This window comes from Gallinula chloropus, assembly GCF_964237585.1.
Source record: "Gallinula chloropus genome assembly, chromosome: 1".
Taxonomy (NCBI): Eukaryota; Metazoa; Chordata; class Aves; order Gruiformes; family Rallidae; genus Gallinula; species Gallinula chloropus.
In genome coordinates, this window is record NC_140085.1 from 17,235,024 (window position 1) to 17,262,801 (window position 27,778).

The following is a 27,778-nucleotide window of genomic DNA, read 5'->3' on the forward strand; positions in this document are numbered from 1 at the left end:
TTTTCCCAACAGCAGTTAGAATGAGGCAACAAAATACAGCCTGTCACATGTTGGGTTTCGGTTCTGTTTTGAGGGGGTTGGTTTTGGTAGTTTTCTTTTTTTGAAGGGGGCTGTGGGGTGGGGGTGGGAATAGAAAGCCACATACCACCCACACATGAGAGATTCTCAGTATTTCTAATGTTCATTACCAACATGCATGCGAACTACCACACCACTAGAGATCAAAAGATAAACTCCTTCCCAATGATAATTAGGAAGATAATCCTATGACAATACACATACAGAAGGGATTCTGCATTTAATGAAACAAAAGTAGCACCTACCAAAGGAAAGAAGGAAGACAGTCAAAGCATTAAAGAAAAAAATGCAACAGGAATGAGATTTGCATTCAAAAACATGCAGAATTTGTTGTAGGGGTTTTCAGTAACAAGTTAGTTATTTTTTAAGGTGAGAAATGAATAATGAATCATTGAACAGTCTGGGTTGGAAGAAACCTGCCATGGGCAGAGACACCCTCCACTAGCCCAGGCTGCTCAAAACCCCATCCAACCTGGCCTTGAAGACTGCCAAGGTGGGGGCAGCCACAGCTTCTCTGGGCAACCTGTGCCAGTGCTACACCACCACCTCACCTTTTAATCTACATTTATCCTCTTTTAGTATAAGCCCATTACCCCTTGTCCTGTCACTACATGTACTTGCCAACAGTCCCTCTCCAAATGCTCATTACTGCATGCAAATGCAAAGAAACATGAAAACAACATTGGATGAATTAAACTAAAGTATAATACTTAGAAATAAGGGGGAGGGGGAATAATTTATTAGGTGAACTTATTTGCCAAATATTCTACTTACTATATAAGGGATTAGATAAGAGAACCTTTTTAATATTCTTACAATATGTACTAGAAGAGAAAAGTTGCTAACAGCCTCTCTGGAGGACAGATGTTCTTTAATCACAAGAAGCAAAGACGATACTGTTGGTCTTCTGCAGGGGGTGGTAGTGGTGTTTGTTTTGTTTGTTAGTTCAGTTTGGCTTTCTAAATGCCAACAGTTCACAGAAGTTGGGCTGACGCTCAGGTAAGTGGATGCGTCAAAGCTGCAACACCAGTCAGTAACTGCATCAGCACCTGTTTACATGGTACACAAGCTTGGAGCAACAGTCTTCAAGCTCTTCACTTCCTGAAGGGGATCCTAACAGCAGTAAGTATGTACAGAAATAGCACCACTGTGGCCTCATCTCCCAAAAGTATTTCAAAAGTAGCCTGGTATCCAACGAAACAAACTGCACGTATTTTTGCAGAGCTATCAGGTACCATGTTGATGCCAAGGAATACCAAACATGAAGGTGCAAAAGCATCTGTCTGAATTGTACTCAGAGGTAAGAAACTGGTGTTAACTTACTGGTTCCAGCAAATAGAGGAACCTGCAACACCATCTCAAGCAAGAAATATGTGCACAAGGACAACTTTTACTTCTGATAGAAAGGCATGGATCCTAACACAGGTCATAGAGCCAAAAGCTACAATTGTGAATAGCATAGGAAAGAGTAGAAATAAATCCCACTACCTGCTCCAGGCACATTTGGGAAAAGAATTATGTATATATATGCTGCATGTAATTCCAAAAAAGAGGGGACATATTTCAGACTGCACCACATACATGCACTTCCACTAAATGCACCATTTTTCTATAGGTATGCCAATGAGCTATCTGAGAAGAGGATTAAGAATAATGCAGTTACTTCAGAGGCCCATGCTTTTTAGTATCAAACACATTTTAAAATAATACCAGGTAATACCTGGTGCAGGTAGGAGATGCCTAAGAAATGGCTCAGACAAACTAGCATTTTCCCCTCCTCCCATCTGAATCTAAAGGATTCTGAAGCAGCCAAAAACATTTATGAGTTTTGCAGGGCTCTTCAGATACATGTGTCATGCAAAAGGGAATTAATGAGTTATTTTCCTAGAAAGTCAAGGCTTCTTAGTATCTCCCCTGTAGGTCAGGCCCATCGGGATAGATCTTTCCATATTTTCTTTTAATCTGAGCTGATTCTCCATTCATGAAAGCCTTAGTGCAAGTTATACACAATAGATATGTATTTTACTAAAATCAAGCTGTTCAGTATTTAGCATTCACAACTTCTCTGAATTCCTCATATGGTTAATCAAAGGGGTCAACTACAATTATTATTTGAGTACTCTCTCTCACACTGAGAAACCTATTAGACTTTAGACTTAAGAAAAGCATTACAATGACAATCGCTCTACTGGAGTTAAAGGAGCTCTGCTATTCCACACAAGTTGATGATCCAGAACACAAGCCAAATTGAATTAGAAAAACCCAAAACACTATACCCCATTTGGCATGCCACAGCACTGACCATTATATTTTGTAATGAGAGACTTAGAAAAGGAGAAGGCATTTAGAAACATACAACATGTGCCAAAATAGAAGGGCTTTTAAAGGTTTGAAATCCGATGCTTGGAAATGAGAATGAAAGCTTTAATACACTCCCTATGTGCTGATTCATGCTGTTACAGCTACTCTTAATACCTAGAGGGATATTTGCTCAGTAACAATTGTTAAGTGAAGACAGCAAGCACTTTAGAAGTGTCTGTCCTTCCAATGTTCACATGAGCTACAAAAGCCACCTCCAGTCTGATCAGCACATGAATGCCCAGGGTTCAAAGTCCAGTGCAAAGGATCTTCTGTGGTGATATGACCCAAGTGCTCAGTCACATTATCTACACTGAACAGCAACTGACAATTTGTAGAATGGCATGCAGAATGAGTACTTGCCACTAATAATCCTTTTTAAAACCAAAACACCACATAAGATTCCCATCTCCCACCTTTCTCCTCTGACATCCCATCCCCAGCTGCTGAAAGAGAGACGCAGTAATCTTACTGTTTGTTTGTGTAGTTTAGCCCACTCGAGGGCTCCCATGTACAGACCATCCAACTGTGCAATAATATAGCCAGCATGCCTCCAAAAGGGGTCATCCTTATTATTTCTGATTTGTTGTCTTGTCCACTGATCTTGTTTCCTGCAGAGGAACAAACAGGTTGGGGTTTTCTTGGGTTTGTTCTAGAATATCATTGATAATGCAGGGACAAAGGTATTACCACCCAGATGATCCAAACTTCCTAGTGCTCTGAGGCGAATCATGCTTTGGAAAGCATGATCTGGGTGTACATGTTCAGATCCTGAAGTACAGCAGCATGCCTCTACCAGATTTTACTATGAAAGAGAGCTGAACTCCACCTGGGGGATAAGAGGATGCTACATCTGATGTAGCAAAACATGAATTTCATAGGTCAGGTGAACTACTGCCTTTTAAATGCCTCTCTAAGGCTAAAATAGGCTGACCTTTCAAGAGCCTACTTTTGTCCCCTACATACAAGTGCAACAAAGGTGTTCTGCTGGTGCTTCAAACACTGCCCAAGAACCACTGCTGTCCTCCTCTAAGGAAAAGGTGGGAGGCCAAACACAATCATCCCATGTGCCAAATCCAATGGAGAAGTTACTAGCCAAATAACCCAGGTTTGGAGCATGAGATAACACAAGCTGAACAGACCCTAGTGCAAGAGCAGCCAACATTATAAGGATGTCCCAGAGTTTCCTCTTTCGCTGTGCACAAAAGGCCACAGAAGAACTACAGTTGTTAGAGTAATGGCCAGACTAGATTCCTGCCTCTTTCATCCTCCCGTATCCATCCAGCATTACATGTGGCAGCAGCAAAAAAAAGTGTGAACCTGGTAAGGGAGCAAATCCTTCCAGTAGTCTATGGAAATCAAAACCAGACAGATTTAACTTTCTGGAAATAACAAGCATGTAAGAGGAAACAGGGATATGAGCAGAGCGTGCAGGGCTACAGACCTTCAGGACAACACAGCAGAGTTGCAAGAATATTATTAACTAAAGCAACAATGCAGGAGTCCAGGATACAGGCAACAGAAAAATTATACAAGGGCACCCCCATTCTCCAACAATGCACTATAGGAGGTACATCTGCTGTGCCAAGTCACACTGGAAAAAACCCTTACACACTGATACGATAGCTACCCACTGTTCTTGCAAAGAGGGCAGCAGTACCAAAGAATGATAGTAAGGGAGCACTAAGATAATTTTTTCCTCTCTTCTTTTTAAATAAGCTAAAACCAAAACAACTTTATGTATGTGCACCAATAGTGGAATTAGTCAGATATGTTAACCCCTGTGGAAAGCACAAGACAAGGGAAAGATGGAAAAAACAGTTCCCAGAAACAACCTAGTTTCACAGAAGTATCTGTAATGGAAGAACATGTAAGTCTGAGGAGATTTAAACAAGTGGTAATCACAGCTGAGTTTCCCAGTACCTGGCCTGATTCTTATCCCACTTGTAGTTTCCCACCAGTGTAGCTGCATTATTTGAGGAGAATTACTTTTGATTTATAGAGCTGAAGAGAAAAGGGAATCAGGACTTTTGTGATTAGAACAGAATTTACGTCAGTGGTAGAATAAACAAAATGCAAACCTAGCAGAGCAAAGAAAGGATACACAGTGCTAAAAAGATTAAGGGCCCAGAGACCACACTGTTCAATGCAGCATTCAAAACAGCAGCTTTTTAGAAAAGGATTTTGACTAGAATTACATTCAGAATTCATTGGCATTCTCCACACCCCTTTGTAACAACAGTTTTAAACATTTCCTTGAAATAATCAGAATTATGGAAGGGTATATGCTTTTCATGTACACTTAGCACTTTTCCTCCATACTAATGGTATTCAGAGGAAAAGGAAGCATATATTTTGTTTAGCCCATAAGACAATAAACCCTTGAAAATTCTGTCACTCTCCAAGCCCAAGTCTTGAATAATTTCTTTTCTAATAACTAAATACATACGCCATAAAATCCTGAACTCCTCTTCGAACGCTGGGATTCTTAATTAACTGTGGATACATATTTGCAGCATGGTCATACATATGCCTGAAAGAACAAGAGTACCAGAGGTTATGCTTTTGCATCTTCCCTTCCTTTTGCTTACTAACTCATTGGTCAACAAGCATTGGTAAGTACCACAGTCCAAAAATTAGCTTTTCTAATCGCAAAAATATTTCATCTCTTTAAGGCATGCCAAGCAACAAAGGTAACAAATGGACTGTTGAAATTTAACTTAAAATAAACTGTCTTGCTAATACCTGCTTAAACTGCTGTGCAATGGCAAGAGAAGCAAGAACAAGATTGAACTACTTCACAGCAAAACTTCTCATTCAGGGAATAGCTGTAGGCTAGAAGCATCTTAAGTTAACGTGCTACGGTTTCCAAGTCACAACAAAAGCAGTTTACTGAAGAGCTATTCTATTTGGAACCAAGAAAACACAGAGCTTAGAATATAATTTGCAGATCTGGTTGTTAGAATTTCAGCCTGAAATCCAGCAGGTTTTATTTACCATTACCTGTTAAGCCAAATATCTCTATTTTAAAGCGTGTATATGGTGATCCTACATGTTCCCACAGAAACTCCCTAAACAGATTCAACTTTATGGTGACCAGAATTACTGTGCTGGTTTTTGTGGAATTCAGTTAGCTGTTTCATCCCCATTAAATAATAGAAACAAAAGTTGTAGGGTTGGGAGTTTTTTGGTTGGTTAGTTGGCAGGTTTTTGTTTGGTTTGAAGCAAAGCACTTTACTTTTCAATATGAAATCAACTGCCAAAAATTGCTCAGGATCCCAAAAGTTAAAATCACCCTTCCAACATTAGGTCAAATGCAATTGTCTGATTCAAGCCAAAACAGAACTTTTGGATTTCTTCCTTCTGCTCATTTTTTCTCCTATCAACATTCATAATCTGAGTCAATGTTTTTCAGCTACTGAATGAAAAAAATAAAAAGCAGGAAGGGAGATAAATATTTAACTCTACGTGGAAATCAGCAGAAAATTATTTTGCTGAGGTCTGGAGTTGGTAAAAGTACATCAGTCATCAGTAAAATTAGCTCCTACCAAGCGCTGAGAGAAAGAAAGCAGAACTAAGATACCAGCCTCAAGGAAAAGTACATGCCAGTAGGACAGAATGCCCAGCATTAAAACTCATGAGGGCAACTTCCTCCAAGAGGGATGCAAACAGGAGCTCTTTCCAGTTTCCCTCAGGGCATAATTTGAGAATACAGACAGAAATGATTGAATGGTGTGTTGATAATTAAAAAAAAAATCATCCACTGACCTTCTCCCCTCTGTTTCTGTCCCCTGCCCCATTCCCAGCTGTTTAAGTACTCAGTTGCATGACGCTGCTGCCTTATCTCAGCTCTGGTACCATCCTCATTACCAAATCTAATTGTCAGCATACATTCAGGCAAAACACTAGCCCAGAAAGAAAAGAATGGGGTGTCTTTTTCTGGCAGTTTTTAGTTTGATTTAGGTTGTTATGTAGACAGATAAACAAGTGGTGCAAGACAGCAGTTTTCTACTGGATTAGTAAATGAAGCAGGTCTGATCAGTACCAGGGCAGACACAAACTGGGGTGAACAGACCTATGGAGGTTAGAGTAGAGGCAAGAGAGGAGCATTCAGCAGCTTCGCACCATTGCGCCTTCCATGAAGCTGCAGCACCAATTTTAGTTCTTGAGTTTCCTGTCTCCCATCTAACACAGGACTATATGCCATAATCATAACCTACTTCTTGGTTAGAGATGGATCTGTATTTTCCACCTGTGCAATCTCACAGAATTTGGTAAATAAAAATTCCAAGTAATTTTAGGAAGGCAACTATAGCATAACATAATACAAGCCAGAGCTCTCATGGTACTAGAGAAGAGCAAATAGCTCGTCCAGACAGCCCACCTGGCAGATGGGTCTTCTAGGGATGAGAACCATTTGAGAGTAAAAACAGCCAGCATTACTACTCTGACCACTGTCTGGGCCAGGACAGATGATCAGGGTCCAGGTTCAACCATCAGCTTTACTCTCTTAATTTTGCACTCAAAGGTTATGCAACACAAAGCAGATTTTCCTGCTGGTAGTATCATAAAGCTATGACGACTCATATGGAGATTTTCTTAGTTCAGAATCAGGGAACTGAAAACAGCTTCTTTAATGTCCTTCTTTCTTCTCTATACTAGCAGAATATACAATTCCTAGAACTGATTTTTAATTTTTAAATGCCTGAGGTTATTGACAATTTTGCCCCTGGCTGCTGTGGTTTTTTGTCTGGTTGATTTTGGGTTGAGGGTTTGGGGTTTTTTTGCTTTAACAAAGCATCTATGTGCATGGCTCAAGTTTTGTGAAGGTGTTATCCTCTGAAGTAAATTGGATCATTATAGTAAGCTAAGGCTTTGCAACTTTATCTAAGACCAAATGCAAGCCATTACATAGCTGGGACAAGAATTAAAAGACTGAAAACAGCAAAGCAGAGCCCCGGCTTTCCAAATTAAAGAGGAAGATGACAGGACGCAGGTCAGCCAAGGTTATAGCAGGAAAAAAAAAAAAAAAAAAGAGTACAATTAATGTTGCTTCAAATTTAAATACTGCTCTTAGGCACCTGGCATGCCACAATTGGAACTGATTAAAAGTATGTGCTTAACATCACAAATTTAGATGTGCTCTGACATTGCCAAAGTAAAGTGAGACCCCATTAACACTGTTTGTAATGGGGGAAGAGAATTCATACCCAAAAAACCCAGACCAACATCTGGCGGTCAATAGGACTGGACCTTACAGAGAGGTGAGACTAGTAATAAAAAAAGTCTGGATTTCCAGACATTACAGACTAGAATTAGATTTATCCCACCTCTAACTATGTGTTCCCAAATAGACAGCTATCTGAACCAGGTACCAACACTACAAAGATGAATCATGCTCTAGAAAGGGCTCCTGTTTCTACCCTCACTGGTAAACGAGTCTGACTAGCCTAGCAATTACTTTTCCTAACACTGACCTATACAGCTAGAGCTGAGATTAATTCTTCCCCAGTAATCTTACAAAAAATAATCCCAGCATGTTTGGTATGTCAGGTTTTTTAAACCTGGTTGAGTTACATTCTGCTTAGGTTCTTATTAGAGACAAAGCATACACTTTTAAGAGAGCTTCTTTGCCATTATTTTGCTTACATGATGTGCCTAAAAAAACCTTAAGTGTAATGCAAGAACTGAGCTATCTTGAGAATTCCTGAAGGTCACCAAATTGCAGGCACTGTCAAGCTGGAGCTCCTTCTCACCAGACAGCTTCTGCAGGAACCTGTACTTCAACTGGGATCAGGCATGCAATGTATCTTCCCTGCTAATGAATCACATCAGACCCCTTCTTAGTAGGCCTACAGGGCTTCTGCAAAGAGCCACCCTGGGTCATTTCTACCTTATGGAGTCATTACCACAAATGGATACAACACAGCTGGAAACCCAGGAGTTGTTCAAGCTACAAGCAGCAATATGCTAGTGGCACTTAAATTACCAGGCATACCCAATGTTTTCACATTGGAGGGCTGTGCCATCCCAAGTAATGCTTGTACAGACAAGTGACACAAGCATCTCCACTCCGGTAGCTAAGTGGTTGTTGATCCACATAAAGCCTTTATCACAGCCACACACATTGTTACAGTCTTCCTCCTTGTTAACAAGTTTTTTAGAAGGAAAGTTGAGCTGTGTACAGCTACTGTGGGCACACACGAGCCAAAGTAGAGAATGTTTAGAGACACCTTCTCATAAAAGAAGTCACAATGGTGCTAAAGACCTTCCCTGAAGAGATGCTGAATGGGCAGGGCAGGCTGATAGGAATAGTTACAGATCGGGAAAGACTGTTTCCCGGTTTTAATTTAGAAGACTTGTGTAACTGTCACAAAGAAATAACATCTGCCTGCATGTTAATTAGGATTCCATGAATCTCCAGGCAAGACAAAGAAGGAGAAATAGAGCTCTGAGAGCAGTTTAAACATCTGCAAGCTTAGTGAGCTCTCACTACTCCTGCAGTTCAGGAAATTGCAAACACACTGTGTAAGAGGATTCATTAGTTGCAGTTTGCTGAATAAAAAAAACCACCAAGGTCATGCAGTTAAAACCTGAAGTAATAGGTTCTGTCTTCTCATGGGTCAGGATACATCACTAATTCATCTTTGCCTCTTAGCTGGAGCATTTTCAATTAGCTTCAAAGAGAATCCCTTTTTATCCAAAACACTTTTAGATGACCTGATAGAAAAAAACCACTTCTATTCATAACCCCCAGTAAGAAATATGCTTTCGCTGCAGGTACATATGTACAGTGGGGCAAAGACATAGCCAAAACCCCAATTCAGATGGTATGTGTAATATTTGGTAGTCATTTTAATGATAGTAAGCATTTTCAGGTTTTGCACTGTCAGAGGATTTCTTAGTGGATTTCCTCAGAAAAAATTTTTAGCAACTTCTGGTTTTGCTTCTTAGTCCACTCTCACAAACTACTTGAAAACAGCTGCGTTTCCCACTTTGCTTAAAAGTCAGTCTCAAACCCTACTTTTCCACATTGATACAAAGACATCTTCACACTTGCACAGACTTTAAGATGTCAGTTCATTACTATTTCCACTATATCCACTTTTCTACAAAGGGCAACTCAATACAGGACTGGTAGCCCTACAGTGACAATAGCTCTGGCTAGAAACCAGCCTCAGTAAGCACCTGACCTGGAGAAAGCAAATGTCTTGAGCAGAATAGCTTATGAGTACCTTCACTTCTGTAAATCTTAACACCCATGGCAAAAACAAACAGGAAAAATTCCCTCCCCTAAACCTAAGCATAGGCTAAGGCATCAGATAAAGTCCCTGCAGACACTGTTTCACATTCAACCATGTTTAAAGGAATGGCCATGTACTTAAATATGTTTAAAAGCCAGGAAGATTTATAAATCTGCTGTGAAGGCAGAAGAGGAACAGGGTATGGGTCATTCCTACTGAACATTACTTGCCATCTAATTGGGCTTAGCATGGATTGGATTTTCTGTGTAATAAAGCAAAGTTTAAGCTTAATCTTAACCACTTTGAGATTAGTACCTATAGGTAAAAGCCTTAATGGAAAAGCAAAAATCAACTGAGCCACACCCAATTTTAACAATATTCTAAGTGTAATGCTAGTATCCCCCAGATCCATGCATAGTTTACATACTGACTGACCAGTGCATAACAGTAACCTCTCATGACAAATATACATCCAGATCTCTCAGTCTTTATTTCCTTTCATGCCTACAGTACATGTTGTGCAGTCAGAACTCTGGGATTCCTGCACTCTTTCCCTCAGAAGATTGTGCTACTTGACAAAAATTACTTTATTAGCTTTCCTTTATACTCTCCAGAGAACTAGCTGCCTCCCCAGCGGTCTGTTATAGACTCGAACTAACATATCATATGATCAGAGAATTATCCATAAATCTTAACTGATCCTAAAATGTTTTACTAATTCAATTAATAACATATTGTACAGAAGCCATGTCTGACAATTGTTCAGCAGACAATCCTCCCCTGCTGACCTGTTCAATGCAGACTATGGGTATTTATTTCAGTGTTCTGGAAGCAAGCTTGTGAAGCCAAATTCATGTCACTGCATCTATCATCATAATCATCCTTCAACTATTCCCCAGCCATGCATAAGAATTTGGGATTTTTTTTTCTTTTCCTATGACTAAGTTGATAGAGGAAAAAAATGGAGCTTTTTCAACAATAAGCCAGATGTCATGTTCTCAGCTGTATGCTATCAGTTAGCATGTCATAGTGCTGTTTTGCCTTCTAACTCAGTCAAGGAAAGAACAGGGTTTGGTTTTATTTTTTTGGTTGGCTGTTGTTCTTTGGTGTTCTGTTTTGGGGTTTTTTTGGCTTCCTAACAAGTATGAAATTCTTTCAGTTTTCATAGATCTGCATTATAGGAGAGATTCAGTCCCTCATCTTCTCTTCAAATCGCTTTCACTGACCTCTCTAGACACACCAGTCTGCCTTCAGGCTTACCAGTATATATATATTTATCTCTTTTTAAAAGTTTGTCCAAGAGAGACTAAACTTCTCATGCTGTAAAGTTTCAGTATCTTCTTCCCAGCAGTTTCTTGACAGTGTTTGCTGAAAAAGGCCCTCGAGGAAGCCCTGAAGCCCTTGCTAGCAGCATTTCTCTCTGCCTGACCTGCTCTCAATTGTCTCATCTGTTGGTCAGTCACCTAAGTATAGGTTTCTGCTACACCTTTTGTAATTCTTTACAACATAGGGTTTGCATAGTTCCTTACATATACATTATTCTGTGATTACATTACTTAATCAGCAATGTAGATACAGTACTCATCTATCTCACCAAGGTGTTAGGAGAGCCTGCAGGATGAGGACAAGGCACATCTTGATCTCATAACGAAGAAGCTATACTTCATACCTGCTACTAATTAAAAGACCAACACATACCTACAAAATGTATGGTTAGTTTAAGTGGAAAGGAAATAAGGGAAATGAAAAAACAAACAAAAATAAACTCACAAGTACAGAAATCCACTGGAAGTGTCATAAGTGGAGTTGCTTCCTGAGGTACTTACGGAGCTGTGAGATAGCCTTCCAAGAAGCCAGCTGCATACATGATATCTTCATTGCTTAAGGTCTGCCTGCCATAACCTGCTCTGATCTCCAGAACTCCCCAACCTGTTGTCTGTATGGTGTTGTTGTAGAAACCATAGGCATCTCCATTCCGGTCCAGCGTATTCTTGATCTGAAGTAATTTTGCAGCTCTATTCCAGTACACCGTTGCATATCGGATTTCTTTGGTGGAAAAGAAAGAGGGTAAGGGAAACAAACATGAGTAGGTTATTTCCTATTTAATACTGAAATGTCAAGACAATATTTTGGCAATGTAAAAAGCTTAATTTGATAGCTTTCCATGTTTAGCTCCACCACGGAGAGCAGCACTAATGTTAACATAATGAAAAGTAGCATGGGAATTAACTGGAGTTTTACCAAGACAAAAGCTTACAGCTAAATATTCTCACATTCTGGAAATTACCCACAAGTCTTTCAGTTTAGAGCTCCAACATAGCTGGGTCTTCCCATAAAATTCAAAGGGTATTTCTTTACTTGGCCCAGAAAAAAAATCTATATAAATTGTATTGAAAGTAACTGTAGAAAATGGCAACTACAAAGAATTATAAAATACTGTTCTCTTATTTTTCTACTTAAAGATTCAAAAAAGCTACTGGACAACTGATCCTGGAGGTGGCATTACCACACAGGAGCACCAGAACTCAGTAGATCACAGGCTTAAAGACAAAAGCACCAGAGGTATGCAATCCTTTCTAAGACACAGTTCCCATCACCCAACTGGAACGGAATTGATTCCAAGTGTGAAATGACTGGGAAGGAAGGGCACCAGACTGCTCACAAGTCTGCCTGGATTGCTGTTTAAGAAGCATTCTTCATTATTTGGGTTTCAACTCTGCTGAGCTGAAGAACAGGGCAAGGTGAACTGCTTTCAGAAAAAAAATTCTACAATTCTAATTCATCCTTCCCTAAGATGGGACCCGATTGCACCAAATCTCTATTCAGGAGTGATCAAATCACTACTACCGTACTACAAGCAAGAAGAGTTCAAAGAATCATGAGTCAGAGTTTGCAAAGTTATTTAGTTTTAAACGACAGGCACATAAACACAACTTCTGAGAAATCAGCAGTGTTTTTATTCCCCTGATCCTTCTCCCGTGTGTAGCAACTAAGTCCTGCCACCTTATAGCAAGAAATTAGTTTGGTTACTACTCAGAGTCCATTTTGTGCATCATGCCCATAACAGCTGCAAATAGAGAGCTAGATCTAATTTTGGATGATGTATGTGATTAAGCAGCTAGCTTGATGTAAAATCTAGTACACTTGCTTTATTTAGTACTCTAAAACATGAAGAAGCTAGCTTTATGAAAAGCCGTGACATATTTGAATGAAACCCAAGTTTTCCAAGAACCAAGTTCTTTCTCCAACTAATCACTTTTTGACATAGCAGTTATTTGGTTTCTTTAAGATAGTTTCCATCCATTTTACCAGACTGTTGAAGAAATCTATGCCATTCAACAACCAGAAAGCTGTTCTGTTCCAGTGTTCCAGCAAGAATAACTAAAACTGTTTCTTACTGAGAATTTCAAAATGGTTAATGTTGGAGGGGATTTCTGGAGGTCATCTTGTCCAATCTCTGTGCTCAAGCAGGGTCACCTAGACCATGTTACCCAGGATCATGTCCTGACAGCTTTTAAGTATCTCCAAGGATGGATGTTTACAACCTCTCTGGGCAACCTGTACCAGTGCTTGCTCACTCTCATAGTAAAACAGCATTTCCTGATGTTCAAAGAGAGCCTCTTCTGGCTCAGTTAATGCCCTCTGGTCCCATCGCTGGGCACCACTGTAAAGAACTTGGCTCCATCTTCTTTACACACACACACACCTCCCACACACCCCATCAACTATTTTCGAACGCAGGTGAGTTCCCCACCTTGCACCTTCTCTTCTCCAGGTGGAGCAGTCCAAGCTCTCTCAGCCTTTCCTGAGGCAAGAGATGCTCCAGCCCCTTAATCACCTTCACAGCCTTTGCCACTCTCTCCAGTAGCTACAAATCTCTTTTGTACTGGAGAGCCCAGCACTGGACCCAGCACTCCAGGCATGTCCTTACCAAAGCTGAGCAGAGAGGAAGGATCACCTCCCTCCAGCTGCTGGCAATGCTTCTCCTGATGCAGCTCAAGAGACTGTTGTCCCTTTATGCCACAAGGGCACATTGATGGCTCACGTTCAGTTTGGTGTCCATCAGGACCCCCATAACCTTTCCTGCAAAGCAGCTTTTGAAATAGTCACCCCCCAGCATATATCAGTACATGGGGTTCTTCCTCCCTCGGACTTGGCATCTCCCTTTGTTGAACTGCACAAGGTTCCTGTGGGTTTTTTTTCCCTTCTATGAATAGAAGTTTTTACATGAATCTCTATTTAGAGATGAAGTCAGTTCAGGGACTTGGAACACAGTGTTTAAAAACATGTTTTTCATCTGCCAGGTACTAGGCTATTTAAAGGACTGAGACATGGCAGACTTTGGCTATCTCTTCAAGCAGCTATAATCTTACTTTTCTGTTGTCTCCTTAACTATCTTCTAGTAAAACATGGGGTAATTGCTCCTTTAGCTTGAGGGTAAACAAGGGGATCACTCAGACAAAAAAAAAAAGCTAAGGGTGATCACGGGGAAGAGAGTCAAAGGGCCATCTTACAAAGCTAAAGCTCAAACAAGCAAAGAGGTCAGGGAAAGGGAGGACCTATGAAGAAGTAGTGCAAGGGGTTGGCACAGAACACAACTAACCTGTCCACCTGTAAAGGGAAAGGCTGATTCCCAACCAAGATGCCTGCTGTGTGGTAGAGGAAAGACAGGCAAGGTGCCTAATACACAAAGACAAGAAGGGGTAAAACCAGCAAGATCAAAGGGGAAAAGATGATCTTCCCATCTCTCCTGTAGGCTGTGGAGAGGTGGTGAGTAGTCAAGAGGAACCAGGGCACCCAGGTATTGTTATTAGTGCCCACAGACTAAATAGGTACGTCAAAGAAACTTTGTTCTGCCTCATGCAAAATAGCTTTCTTTTAAAAAGGCAGGCTGATGCCAGTGCCAGACAGACTGATCTGACACAGGTATTCTAACACAGCAGGCTGTTTCTTTGTTTTATGCTCTGCCAGAGCATGAACATGCAGAGCTATTTTCAAAAGTCAGAACAAACTTTAAAATTACTCTTTGAGTTTGCCCTGCCCCAACTTCACTATATGACAAATTTAAACTGAAGAAAAGTAAAACTAGAAGAGGATGGGAGAGAAAGGGAAATTATAGGTTAATTTCCAACAAACCTGGAGAGGCCTTTAGAGGAACAGCATCAATGTAGCTGTGAGGTGTGGCTTAATAACGATACTGGAAATGATCATTTCCCATGACTCTTTTTTTGTGTGGGGTTGTTTTTACATCATGTATTTAAAGTCAGCTTCTGCAAATCTAACTGCCCTGGTCTAAAGTGTCAAACACCTATATATGAAGTTCATCTGAAGGAACATATAATCATAAAGTAACTCCTTTAATTTCAAGGTTAAGTCTTTATCTTGCTACAGATGGAGTTAAAACTATAAGCTTATAAATCTGTGTACACTTAAAAGACTACAATGTAATCAAACCACTTGATATCAGCCAGTCTGTGACAATTTTAATCTGCATTCATCTAAACTAGCAGCACTACCTTTGCCAAGAAAACCAGAACTGAAGTGTAACATGGATTACAGATATACAAGAAGCAACTGCCTATTTCCAAACAATCCCCGTGTATCTTGCAATAGCAGGCACCTTTCCCTTGAATAATGCTGGCAATTTTTAAATTTATTTTTGAAGGGTGAGGCAGGAACCATAGCATCTCTTATCCCAGCAGTTGTATCAGTAACTTCTTACATACAAATCAAATGCAACATCTCCATAAATCTATAAATCATCCTTTCAAAGTTAATACTTCCCAGTGTGTGGCTGAGAATGCTGACAAGTGTTTCAGCCTACTGCCTGCTCCCATGACTCTGAAGAACAAAAAAACTGTAATCATCTGTGGCTATTCCATAACAGTATTGCTTAGAATAACCTAACAAGCCAAAGCACACACTATTTACTACAATGAATGACTCAAAATCCCTGGGGATAGGGTAGGTCACTGGAGTCACTGCTCCACTCACCCTGCCAGTCAGAACCACATGGCATCAGCAACGCAAAGCTCCACCATAACCACCAGCAGCACACTGTCTGGTAGGAGACAGAAGTGGAGAAGTGCAATGACAAAACAAGCCTGGAAATAAGCAAGAGTTCCTTCTCCTTTCTCTAGTCAGTGGGGACTAGGAGGAACCTTTCCTCAAGCTGCCTGTTTGTTTTGTTTTTTTTTTAAAAGATACACCAGTGCTTCTGCCAAACAAACAAACAAACAAAAAAGCCCAGACACAAGCAATGTAGTTGTGAATGCTGGAGTTTCTTCAACAAGTTAGAAGAATCTGTTTCTTACCAAGATTATACTCTAAATAATGGGAAAATTAAGATATTCCAGCCATGGCTAGGAGGTGGTGGTAGTCCCCTTAGTTTTCAAGGTGAAATGCTAAATCTGTTCTGTGCCTTTTTGTCTCAATACAGGCATTACCAAGGTTATGTTAAAAGTGGAACTAGTCTTTTATTTCCTGGCAGCAGTAGAGTGGAAATACATACGTGTTCATGAAACTATAGAGAAAGCAATTCAAGGAAATGAGAAGATGAGAAAGAAAAGCAGAGAGCCATAGAGCGAGATGGCCCAAGACCATCTAGCAAGCAGTTTTTGGTAACTGCCACCAGTATTTAGTAACTAAATTACACCTATAAAGATAAGGCCTGACATGCCTTAAGGATGCCAGTAAAATAGATACATAGGCTATTGAACCTGCTAATTAGGTAAATTAACAGAACTCTCTTCCTTGCAGATGAAGAGCTACAATGTTTGAGGGTGAGAATTAATACTCAGATTTTTTCTTAGTCTGAGAAACAAGCTAAATCACTAGCAATGAAGTATTGGTTAAGGTCACATGTAACAAGCCACATTACCAACTGTGAGTACCTCCTAATAATAGGAAAAACCCTGGCTTCCTGAACTACTAATTTGTATCTATATTTTATATGCATATATTTTTATCTACGGCTTTTCAAAGGTGAAGCCTTTTCTGTAGAGGTGTTCAGATGTACTTTGTAGATTCTACCTGTAGGCTTTCCACCACCTAAGGAAACTCCACTGTTTCACTGAAAACTAGTTTTGCATAACTTTGAAACACAAAACAACTAACACAACGATGCACATCTCTCATTTTCAGTGTAGCCTCTCCTGTGGTTAATGTTCCGTAGTAAAGATTATATTAGCACGATACAGCACTTAAATATTTCAGGTCAACCATAACAAGGAGCACCTGATGTTCCCACTCAAATCTGTAATTTGACAGAACTTACTGCATTTTCCCATTAAAAATTTTAGAACCAGACTTAACTGTTTAAAAAAGGCTGTATACCCCCAAAGTGCACCTGAGATTCCAAAGTACAGTTATGACTGGAATCCATTACAAAACAAATGTTAAGTACTTTAGAACTTCTTTGGAGATTAGCTTAAACCACACACAAGGACTTAACACGAAACCCAGTAATTTTCAATTAAAGAAGTGTGTGCTTTCTTGTTCTGCTTGAATATAAGATGTTTGCATTTTCTATTCTAATGGACTTACTTTATCCTACTTCCTCATACATATCAGGTCTAAGTAATTTTTCAATTTGCTTCTAACAGACCTGCTGTTATTTGAAGCCTAATCCCCTGATTTGCACTTACATGAGAGAGAAGCAATATTCAAATGTGAACTAGAAATTAAGAGTTTAAGTCTTGTATGGTTTTCATGTTCACAATAATTACTAGTAAAGCTCAGCTGATGTAGAAACCTTGTCCAAATGGTTACAGGTCCCCAGTTGTCACAATTCACAACCAGATAGACTAATTTGGCAGAGGTTAAACCAGTGTAGGTCAGCCACAGGAGAAAAATATAATTTCATAAGTAGCTTCACTAATCTCACAATCCCTAAATTTAAGTAATTTTTACTGGACAACATTTTCTGCAGTTTTCAAGCAATATGATGAAGAATCTCCAAGGCATTCAAAACACTGAAGAACAAAGCCGTTTAAAAGTGTATGTGTGTATACATACACATACACACACATAATTCACAGTGCCAAAGGCCACGTTTACTCCACTGAATAGCCAAAAGGCATTTCTATTTGCTATTTAGTAGTTTTCTACCAGTATATCAATTATGATGTGAGCAATCAGTCAGGTATTTGCTGAAATTACTTTATTCCCTAATATTCCTTTCAGTCCCTCTACATCGTTCTTGGTTGACCCTTTCTTCAGTCCTGCTAATGCAGTACACTAAAGGTTTTTGCCAATTCAGATGAGGTTTGAAAAGTAGGTCTCCAAGATGACACAGGATCATCAGCAAAATGAGATGCTTGTAACATTTTTGGACATTAAAATGTTGCCTTTATTTCGCCTTGTTTTCTGGCAATTAATAAATTAATTAGGAATTTCCTGGAAAATCAACACTGAACCCAGCATCGAGATCTTCAGAATTCATTGCAAGCAGAAGAGGGAGATACCCTTCTTCTGAGATATGCTTCTTAACAAGCCTATTACCATGAGTATAAAGGGCATCCAGAATTCTTTAATGGGTGTTGTGCCCTAAATGGCTGCTGTCACTTTTACTGATGCTCCAGAAGCTTTGCTTCCTCATACTCCACACTTGCTCAGCATCTCTTAAATTCATTTTTTAAGTGACTCCTTTCCCTGCCCTTTCAGTTGCTGCGAAATCCATTTCCTACTTTAAAATTAAAAAAAAAAAAAAAGTGACAAGGAATCCTATGTTCATACCTGACTGGCATGTCTTTTCTAGCGTACAGTTAGCTACCTCAGTGCGTACACAGATGCAATGCTTCTCAAACATACCAACCAGAAAACTCGACTTTTAAGAGGGAAGCCAAGACACTGTAGAAAACTGAAGCTCACCAAAATGTGCCACTATGGCATTTGCCAAATTCTGCTTGCATCCAAGTCTGACTCTGAAGTTGCAACAAAAATAAAGCTCTAAAATCATGAGACAGAAGAGCTATAGCAGTTAACAGAGGGAAATCAAGCATTTACAAAAGCTGCGGTTATTTAATTACCCTAATTGTAACCTTACAACTTTTACTGAATAAGTGTATAATGCAAATAAATGATAAAAACAACCATGAGCACAGAATTAACATGTAGTGGTGTCTGTACCACAGAAAACAACCTCAATGTTTAAGCTAATCAGATATTTTTAAGTTACTTAAATGGCAACATAAGTTTATCTCCTCACAAAACATGATCAAGCACAGGTAAAAATTCTGAAAGCCAGCCGATGACCTGCACCCCCAAAGCCAACACTAAAACCCTGATAGCGACGCAGGTTGCAGCATGCTGTAGGCCACAGCAACAAAACGAAGTGCCCATCCTAAATGGCTCCCATACGCGCCTGTTACATTAAAACCCAGCACTCGAGGCAGTTTCCCATCTGTTAAATTCTCAGCTCAGCTTCCCTTTGCCCATTCCAGGCACTGTAAAGATGTTTTGAAAGTCCGCAGGAATGAAGCGCCAGCACTTTACACCCATGAAACACGACGGGCGAGCTTGTCCCGGCCGGCGAGCCACGAGGTGCTCTCCAGACGAGCCTATGAGGCGGTCGGGCCCTCCCCGGCCTGCGAGATCCCTCCGGGACAGCCAGTCTTAAACGCCGCGATGGTCCCGGCACTACCTGGGGACAAGGCCCCGCGCCGCCTCGCACCCGATCCCAAGGGGCCATAGGGAGCCTTTCCCCCCCCCCGCGCCCGAAGACAGCCGGGGAGGAGGCGCTGCGAGAAGCTGCTCAAGGCTAGGAGCGGTGCTCGGCAGACTCGCCGGGGCGGGCCCGGCCCGGGCGTGCCGCGCTGCCTCCTCGGGAGCCGCGGCAAAGCCCCAAGCCAGGCTCTACTGATGGGATAGCCCCTCCCGGTCGCCTGGCACCCACTGGCTAGGGGAGCAACTCCGATGCCGGCCAATCGGCCGGCATCCTTCTCTTCCCGCCCGCCCTGGAGAGGGGGCTGAGGGGCAAGAGTCCCGTGCCGCTCCGCTGAAGGCAGGCTGGCTGGCTGGCCGGCCGCCCGGACCCCCCGCTCGGCTCGCCTCACCTGCTCGGCCCCCCGCCGCCGCCCACAGGAGGACAAGCCAACAGCAGCACACGCCGCCAAACCGGACCATGCTGCTTCTCCCCCGCGCCTCCTCTGGGCACCGGGAGGCGGCAGGACTTTATATAAAGTTCCCTCGCTCAGGGCAGGTCTCGGCGCTGCCCCCGCCTCCTCCGACGCCCGCCCGGCCTTGGCCCCGAAACGAGGGCTGTTCCGCGGCGCAGATCACTGTGCCCCCTCCGGGTCCGGAGTATAGCCCGGGGGCGGCCAGCAGCGGCGGCGGCTTTTCACGCCGCGCTTACCGCCCAAAGTGGCCCCGCAGAGGGCTCGAGGCGGCCGTTGGGCCCGGTGCCGTCGCCCGGCCCGGCCCGCTCCACATGCTGCCCTCCAAGCCCAGTCACGCCAGCAGTGGTGGCATAAGGCGCCGGGTAGGCAGGCCCAGGGCCCTTGTTTGGAGCCCCCAAGGCTTGCCCAGGGTGCGGGGTTCACTCCATGCTGGCCAGCCTTGTATGGATCGAGGCAGTGAGGAGGGAGCCCCAGGCTGGCGCCTGCTGGGCCACGGGGCTTGACAAAGGTTGTTAATCAAAAAGGGGCAAAGGTTTATCAGGAAAAGCCCCTTTAAAGCAACAGGAGTTATGTGTTGTCTTATCAAACTGTGTTTTACATCAAAGAATGAGCAGCTTTTGGCCCTGTTTGTTGAAAGCAACAACTTGGGTGTCCCAGCAGAAAAGCTGATGAATGGCCCTTTTCTTGGGATTTACAAATAGGGACAATTTGCCATGGGGTCTTCCCCCACCCCCATGATTCAGGTAATTTTGAAATGCTGTCTTTTCCCCCAGTGTGGGATCTTCTATCACTGTCCCAAAACAGCCATTATTAGAACTTTGTGTTTCAGTAATTGTTTAAAATAGTTCAAATTTGATACCGGTGCCTGTAATAGCCTCATATACTAAGGTCACATGCCAACCAGTTCAGGCCAAATAGCAAGACTTGGCCTCAAGCCCAGGGTAAGAGCACTAAAACATACTGCCAGCTGCAGGGATCCTTCCATACTCATTGGTTTGTTCTGGGCTACTTTTCACTAAGAGATAAGGATGAAACACAGTGCTGTGACTTCTTTTTTTTTCGTCCCCAGTGAAAAAAAACCCCTCTTAAATGTCTAATCATGAATGGATGCTGTGCTTTGGAGGAATATTTTCCAAAGGTTTTTCCAGATGAGAAATTCACATCTGTTACATGCTGCCCTCAGTTTGACTGTGTTGGTGAAGTAAAATCTAAAAATTATCCTTGCCATAGAATTCCCTGTATAGGATTACCATGGGGTAAAAAAATATTTACAAGATTCTCTCTGTACCAGTGACAGGCATGGCCAGAAATTGGAGGGACATGCAACCTTGGATAGAGAGCACAGGTACACTAAAACAGGAGGGGAGTGTGGATGTGTGACAACAATGAGATGGAGACAAGGGGGAAATCTGAATATGATCAAAAGATACAAAGCATTTGATGTATATTTGGAAAGATTAACTTCTACACTCTCCCAGCCCAGGAATTCACAGAAATTTTTTATGTGAGTTAAGTTCAAATGAATAATAATGATACAACCAAAATCCTTTCCACTTGAAGAACAAAATTATATCTCACATTTGGTTTTTAATATAACAATTCAGTGCTTAAAAAAATACTGGAGCAATGAATTAATGACTTTAAGTGACAGATTTCTGATGGTAGAAGGGTCTTTGATCTAGCATTTGGCAACAAGATGCAGTGGCAAGACATTCTATCTAAGATTCAAACCAGAAACTAGGAGGAAATTTTTAAAAAGGGTTGTCAAAACTCCATCTGTGATGTATGGGTGGACAGACATGCTCAGGGACAGATGGAGATGATAAATCTACCAGAAGATGGGTCCATTAACTCATTGCTAAGGTAACTATTTATCTTCAAAGAATTATATGAAATTTAGGATCTGAAGAATGCAGGGAAGAGAAGACCAAGTTAAAACTAAAAACTCTTTCAGTTAATTGTCTTAGTCACTGTCAGGAGATATTTGCTTTAAAATAATTTGTATTTCAGAGGTTTCAAGGATGGAACCCATAAAACTCCCTTTTAGAAATAGATTTACCTTACTTCAAAAATGAGATCAACTCTGCTTAAGACAGTAGTAGTAGTAGTAGTGGGCTTCTTCAGGCTTGAGGAGTCCAGTACTTGTCACTGCACTACAGCTACTCTTATATCAGATAAGGCAACTGGAATTGTCCAGTAGTGCCAAAAGCTCAGCACACACACACACACACATATAGAGACAGAAATAGAGACAAAGCTTGTTCAGGGGCAGGAAATATTAGACTCTATACTTCTTTACTGTAGTGGTAGTCTTTTTGATACATACAAGTTTTAGAATACCAGACATTTCTTTCTATACTTATCCCAATGAACACTTTCATCAGGACATAACCCAAAGAAGTAATGGTAGATACTACAGCCAGTCCAAATTTAAGATTGGTTACACGTAATCTGAAAGCTGTGGCTGTTGGTGAGGTGGTTTGATCCTATCTGGAGGCCAGTTGCCCACCAAAGTTGTTCTATCACTCCCCTTTTCAGCTGGACAAGGGAGAAAAATATCTATTGAGAGGCTTAGGAGTCTAGATAAGCAAAGGGAGAGATCATTCTGCAATTACTGTCATGGGCAAAACAGACTCAACACAAAATAAAGGAAAGAAAACTCTGTAAGTTATTACATTGCACCACACACCCAGTGATACCAGAGTCGGGTAATAAGAACTGTGACCAGATTTTAAAATACCTTCCTCCACCGCTCCCTTCTTAGCAGACTTCACTTTAGACATGGTTTCACTCCCTTTCCCCTACACTGTGGCACAAGGAGGGGCAGGGAATCGGGGAATGGGGATTTCCATCAGTTCCTCACAAGTTGTTTTCCTTCTTAGCTGGGGGGGGGGTGGGGGGGTGGCATTCCTCACACCCTTCCCCTGCTGCAGTGGGGTCCCACCCACGGGAGACAGACCTCCACAAACTTCTCCAATGTAAGTCCTTTCCCACAGGGCTTCAGCTTTTCACCAGCTGCCCCAGTGTGGGTCACTTCTATGGGGTGCAGTGATAAAATCATAGAATGCCTCTCAGTCTGTCAGGCCCAGACTGCTCCAGCCTGGTCCCCCATGGAGTTGTAAATCCCACCACCAGCAAACCTGCTCTGGCATGGGTCTCTCGCTCAGCTCTGTGTCTCTGTCTCTCCATGGGCTGCAAGTGCTGGCAGAGGCTTGATGCAATGAGGGTCACAGTATCTTCTGTATGTTACCACCTGCTCCAGCATGGGGCCTCTTCACAGGCTGCAGATGGGGTCTCAGCCTTTTCCATGGGCTGTGGGGGAAAACCCACTCCTCGACGTGGGTTTCCCCACAGGCTGCAGCGGAGTCTTTCTCTCTGGCACCTGGGGTGCCTCCTCCTCACTGACCTTTCTGTCTGCACAGTTTCTTACACCTTATCACTCCCATCTATGGTGGCAAAAAGCAGCTGCTAGCAGGGTTTTTTTCTCCTAAATGTGATTCACAGAGGCACTGAGACCATCACTGATTGGCTCGGACTTGGGCAATGATGACTCTGGCCTTGAGTGGGCTGGTGTTTACTCTGCAGATAGCTTCTGACTGCTTCTCGCAGAAGCCACTCTTTCCCCCCCTTTTCCACCAGAACCCTGCCTTCTGAAACTACAACAGTTGGTTACCCTCTATCTACTATTTGTTTACAGTGTGTTCCTGGGTTTAGGAATTTGCATTCATTAGGCTATACAGCAGCTCCTGATTTAATTTTTGCAGGAATCTTTGTACTTCAGATCTAGGTTGTTCTTTTTGTGTGTGTTCTTACACAGCCAGTTTTGGTTGATCATGAAAAAACACAGGCAACTGACTTGCTCTTTTTTCACAGAATCATAGAATCATAGACTGGTTTGTGTTCAAAGTCACATCAGAGACCATCTAGTTCCAACCCCCATGCCATGGGCGGGGACACCCTCCACCAGAACAGATTGGCCAAAGCCCCATCCCACCTGGCCTTGAACACTCCCAGGGAGAGGGCAGCCACAACTTCTCTAAGCAAACTGTGCCAGTACCCCACCACTCTCACAGAGAAGGATTTCTTCCTTATATCTAATCTAAATCTACTCTCTTTTATCTTAAGGTCATCACCCTTTGTCCTGTCACTACACTCCCAGATAAAGAGTTGGTTACCATCTTTCCCATAGAGCCCTTTATGTACTGGAATGCAGCTGTAAGATCTCCCCAGAGCCTTCTCTTCTCAGTCTCTCTCTACTCTGCCCTCGTGAGGCCCCATGTGGAATACTGTGTCCAGATCTGGGGCCCACAATACAAGAAAGATGTAGAACTGTTGGAGACAGTTCAGAGGAGGGCCACGAAGATGATTAAAGGCCTGGAGCACCTCCCCTATGAAGAGAGGCTGGGGGAGCTGGGCTTGTTCAGCCTGGAGAAGAGAAGGCTGCGGGGGGACCTCACTGCAGCCTTCCAGTACCTGAAGGAAGCACATAAACAGGAGGGGAATCAACTTTTTTAAAGGGTAGATAATGGTAAGACAAGGGGGAATGGATTAAAGCTAAAGGAACGAAGGTTTAAATTAGATATTAGGGGCATGTTTTTTACAGAGAGAGTGGCGAGGTGCTGGAACAGGCTGCCCAGAGAGGTGGTGGATGCCCCGTCCCTGGAGGTGTTCATGCCCAGGCTGGATGGGGCTCTGGGCAACCTTGTGTAGATCCAGGCCTAGAGGTTGGTGACCCTGCCTGTGGCAGGGTGGCGTTGGAACTCTGTGATCCTTGGGGTGTCTTCCAAGCCATGCCATTCTATGATCCTATGATTCTAGGCTGAACAAGCCCAACTCTCAGCTTGTCTCCATATGAGAGGTGCTCCAGGCTTGTGATCGTCTTTGTGCCCCTCCTTTGGACTCACTCCAGCAGGTTCATGTCCTTTTGCTGGAGACCCCAGAGCGGAACACCAAGTGGGGTCTCACCAGAGCAGAGTGGAAGGGAAGAACCATCTCCCTTGATCTGCTGGTCATGTTGGTTTTGATGCAGCCCAGGATACAGTTGGCTTTCTGGGCTGTGGGCATATATTACCGGCTCATGTTGACCTTATCATCTACCAACACTCTCAAGTCCTTCTTAGAGCTGCTCTCAATCCATTCTCTGCCGAGCCTGTAGTTGTGCTTGGGATTGCACTGACCCACATGCAAAACCTTGCACTTGGCCTTGGTGAACTTCATGCAATTTGCACGGACCTACCTCTCCAGCCTGTCAAGGGCCCTCTGGATAGCATCATTTCCCTCCAGCATGTTGATCACATCAGCCCAGCTTGGTGTTGTTGGCAACCTTGCTGAGGGTGCAGTCAATCTAATTGTCCCTTTCACCAACAAAGTTGTTAAACAGTGCTGGTCCCATTTACCAAGCCCTGAGGAACGCCCCTTGTCACTAATCTCCACTTGAATATTGAGCTGTTGACCACAAGTCCTTGAGTGTGACCATCCAGCCAATTCCTTATTCACCAAGTAGCCCATCTGTTGAATCCATGTCTCTCCAATTTAAAAGCAAGGTTGTAATGCAGGACAGTGTGAAATGCTTTGCACAAGTCCAGATGGATCATGTCTGTCACTCTTCCCTTGTCCACCAATGCTGTAACCCCATCACAGAATGCCACCAAATTTGTCAGGCATGATTTGCTATTAGCGAAGCTATGTTGGCTGTCAGCAATCATCTCCTCATTATTCATGAGCATAGTTTCCAGGAGGATCTGCTCCATGATCTCGCCTGGCACAGAGGTGAGACCCATAGTTCTTTGGGTCTTACTTTTTTCCCTTTTTTAAAAAAATTGAGCTTCACCATTTCATGGCCACTACAGACAAGGCTGCCCTTCAGCTTCATCTCCCCTACCAACCCCTCCTTGTTGGTGAGAACAAGGCTCGTCGTGGCACCTCTCGTCTCCACCTTAATACCTTTAGGTTGTTTATTTGGACAAAAATGATGTTCAAATCCATAAAAGAATGATTTTTTAAAAAGTTTTATGGTTTGAACACTGACCAATATTTGACAATAGTGCAAGAAGTAGCTTTGCTTTGAGAGCCATTGATGCACATGAGGCATGTGCAAAAATTTCACTATTTCTTCATGTGAATGTTGGTTTTCTTTGACATGTGTCACCTGTACTTGTGTTGCTTTTTAAAGCAGTTTATAAATGTCATTTTTTCAGTTAATGAGCAAGTCATTTTAGTAAAACTCGTCCGGTTGTGCAATTTCAAAGTTGAATTGAAAGTTTCTGAGGTTTAAGAAATAGAGAAATGTTGGTTTCCTTAATTTCTGTTACACTTCTGGTTTGAGGACAGAAGCAGAAGTTGAGAAAATATAGGAAAGTGTCTGGTTTTGCAGGATTTGCAGTTTAATTTTGCAGGACCAAAAGATTCAAATAAGCTTTAGAGACCATACAGCTTCTAGAGTAATCTCCCAAAGTAAATAGCAGAAGTCTTGTCTCTTGAACAAAGTCAACTTGATTAAACAAACATGTGCAAAACAGGGGAAAACAACAGAAGTGGCAAAATGGCAACATATCTAGGATTTACATATGTTGTGTTTAATGTTATTTTCAAATATATTACAGCAAATCTTTCTTTAAATAAAAATTGTAAATTAAATACAACATTTAAAAATCATGACAAATTAAGGTTTTGCTGTGAATGTTTTCAGAAGTGGATTCTTGAACAGGCTATCACATTGAAAAAACTAACCAACCAAACAAACAATATTTTCCAGGCTCAAGTGCAGATATTTTCATTTACCTCAAATCATGCTGCATGTGTCCTCCTGAAGTCATACAACAATATTGACATTACAGTGGAGAGGTTTGATTTACTGATAGCAGGTCAGGTGATAGAAAGGATGCTTGAAAAGGTATTTCCTTTCTCTTTTAGCTGAGAGAATAAGCCTCCAACCTTCATATGAAGTATTCCAGAGAGTTGCTGCAGCTTTTTAAATCATACAAGACATCCAGTTTTAAAGATATGTGGCAGAATTCCCTGTGCTGGCCAGCTGCAGATATTCCAGGGTACCTGATCGATAGCTAGGTACCCGTGAAATCTCCTGTGTCTTGAACCCTTCGTTTTCCCTTTTCTGAAGACTGTTTGTTATCATCTCTGCTAAGTCATCTTGTAACCGCTGCTGATTCTCCCTGAAAGTAACAAGATGGAAAAAAAATCACGTTTTTAGTGATGCCCAGATCCCCAATGTTTTTTAAACATTTCCATCAAAATCTTTATGACATTCACACACTACTGATAGGCAAACACTTGTACTTTATGTCATTTCTTCAGATTGTACTGAAACACTGTCATTTCCAAGTGGAAATGTACATAATGACTGTGCACCACAGTTTAGAGCAGAAAGTGAGGATCTTCCACATTTAGTGACTTTGCAATACTCTTATGTAAAATATACATTAGATAAATGCAACCAGTTATCCTGACTTAAATTTTTGCATCATTTCTCAAAAAAACCCACAAACAAAATACTTCTTATCTTACTGTATTTTATTCTATACTTACACTAAACAATAGCTCAGTTCCAGGACCTCAACTTCATATTTTTTTCCTTGATAACTTATCTCTTGCATATTAGAAGGTAAGCTTTTGTTCAATTTTTAGACACTCAATGCTTGTGCAATACTACAGTAACTTTGTTTGCCTCTTCTAGCACAATACTGCTTGAAATCCTCAAGTTTTGTTCCTCCTAGAAATTCCACCACAAGAGCTCACAGGCATAGCATGGTATTAGAGAGCTCCATGTTCACTTGCAGTTACCTCACTGTACTGTCACTAACAGGTGCCATTACGACTGCAGTTTTGGGAATATTAACTTTTTACCATAGTTTTTGTCCATCTCTTGCATGTACTGTGTGCACCTATATATAAAAATAACCTTCAGCACACACAGAGTCTGATGTCATGAATATTTACACATACTTATATGCACATACACTATTA

The 27,778-nt window shown here is 41.9% G+C and overlaps 2 protein-coding genes across 2 annotated transcripts in view; both read right to left on the reverse strand.

Annotated features, from left to right (window-relative positions):
• Positions 1 to 19,371, reverse strand: part of PLBD1 (phospholipase B domain containing 1) — a gene marked incomplete at its 5' end in the record, with an annotated part of 38,040 nt that extends 18,669 nt beyond the window's left edge. Inside the window, 6 exon segments of the mRNA XM_084263486.1 lie at positions 2,909 to 3,047; positions 4,886 to 4,969; positions 11,507 to 11,726; positions 19,115 to 19,249; positions 19,252 to 19,341; positions 19,344 to 19,371. Coding sequence (XP_084119612.1) covers positions 2,909 to 3,047; positions 4,886 to 4,969; positions 11,507 to 11,726; positions 19,115 to 19,249; positions 19,252 to 19,341; positions 19,344 to 19,371 — 696 coding nt within the window.
• Positions 19,372 to 26,792: 7,421 nt separating this feature from the next.
• GUCY2C (guanylate cyclase 2C) overlaps positions 26,793 to 27,778 on the reverse strand; it is a gene marked incomplete at both ends in the record, with an annotated part of 44,486 nt that continues 43,500 nt past the window's right edge. Inside the window, one exon of the mRNA XM_084265435.1 lies at positions 26,793 to 26,967. Coding sequence (XP_084121561.1) covers positions 26,793 to 26,967 — 175 coding nt within the window. The remainder of the gene's footprint in view (positions 26,968 to 27,778) is intronic.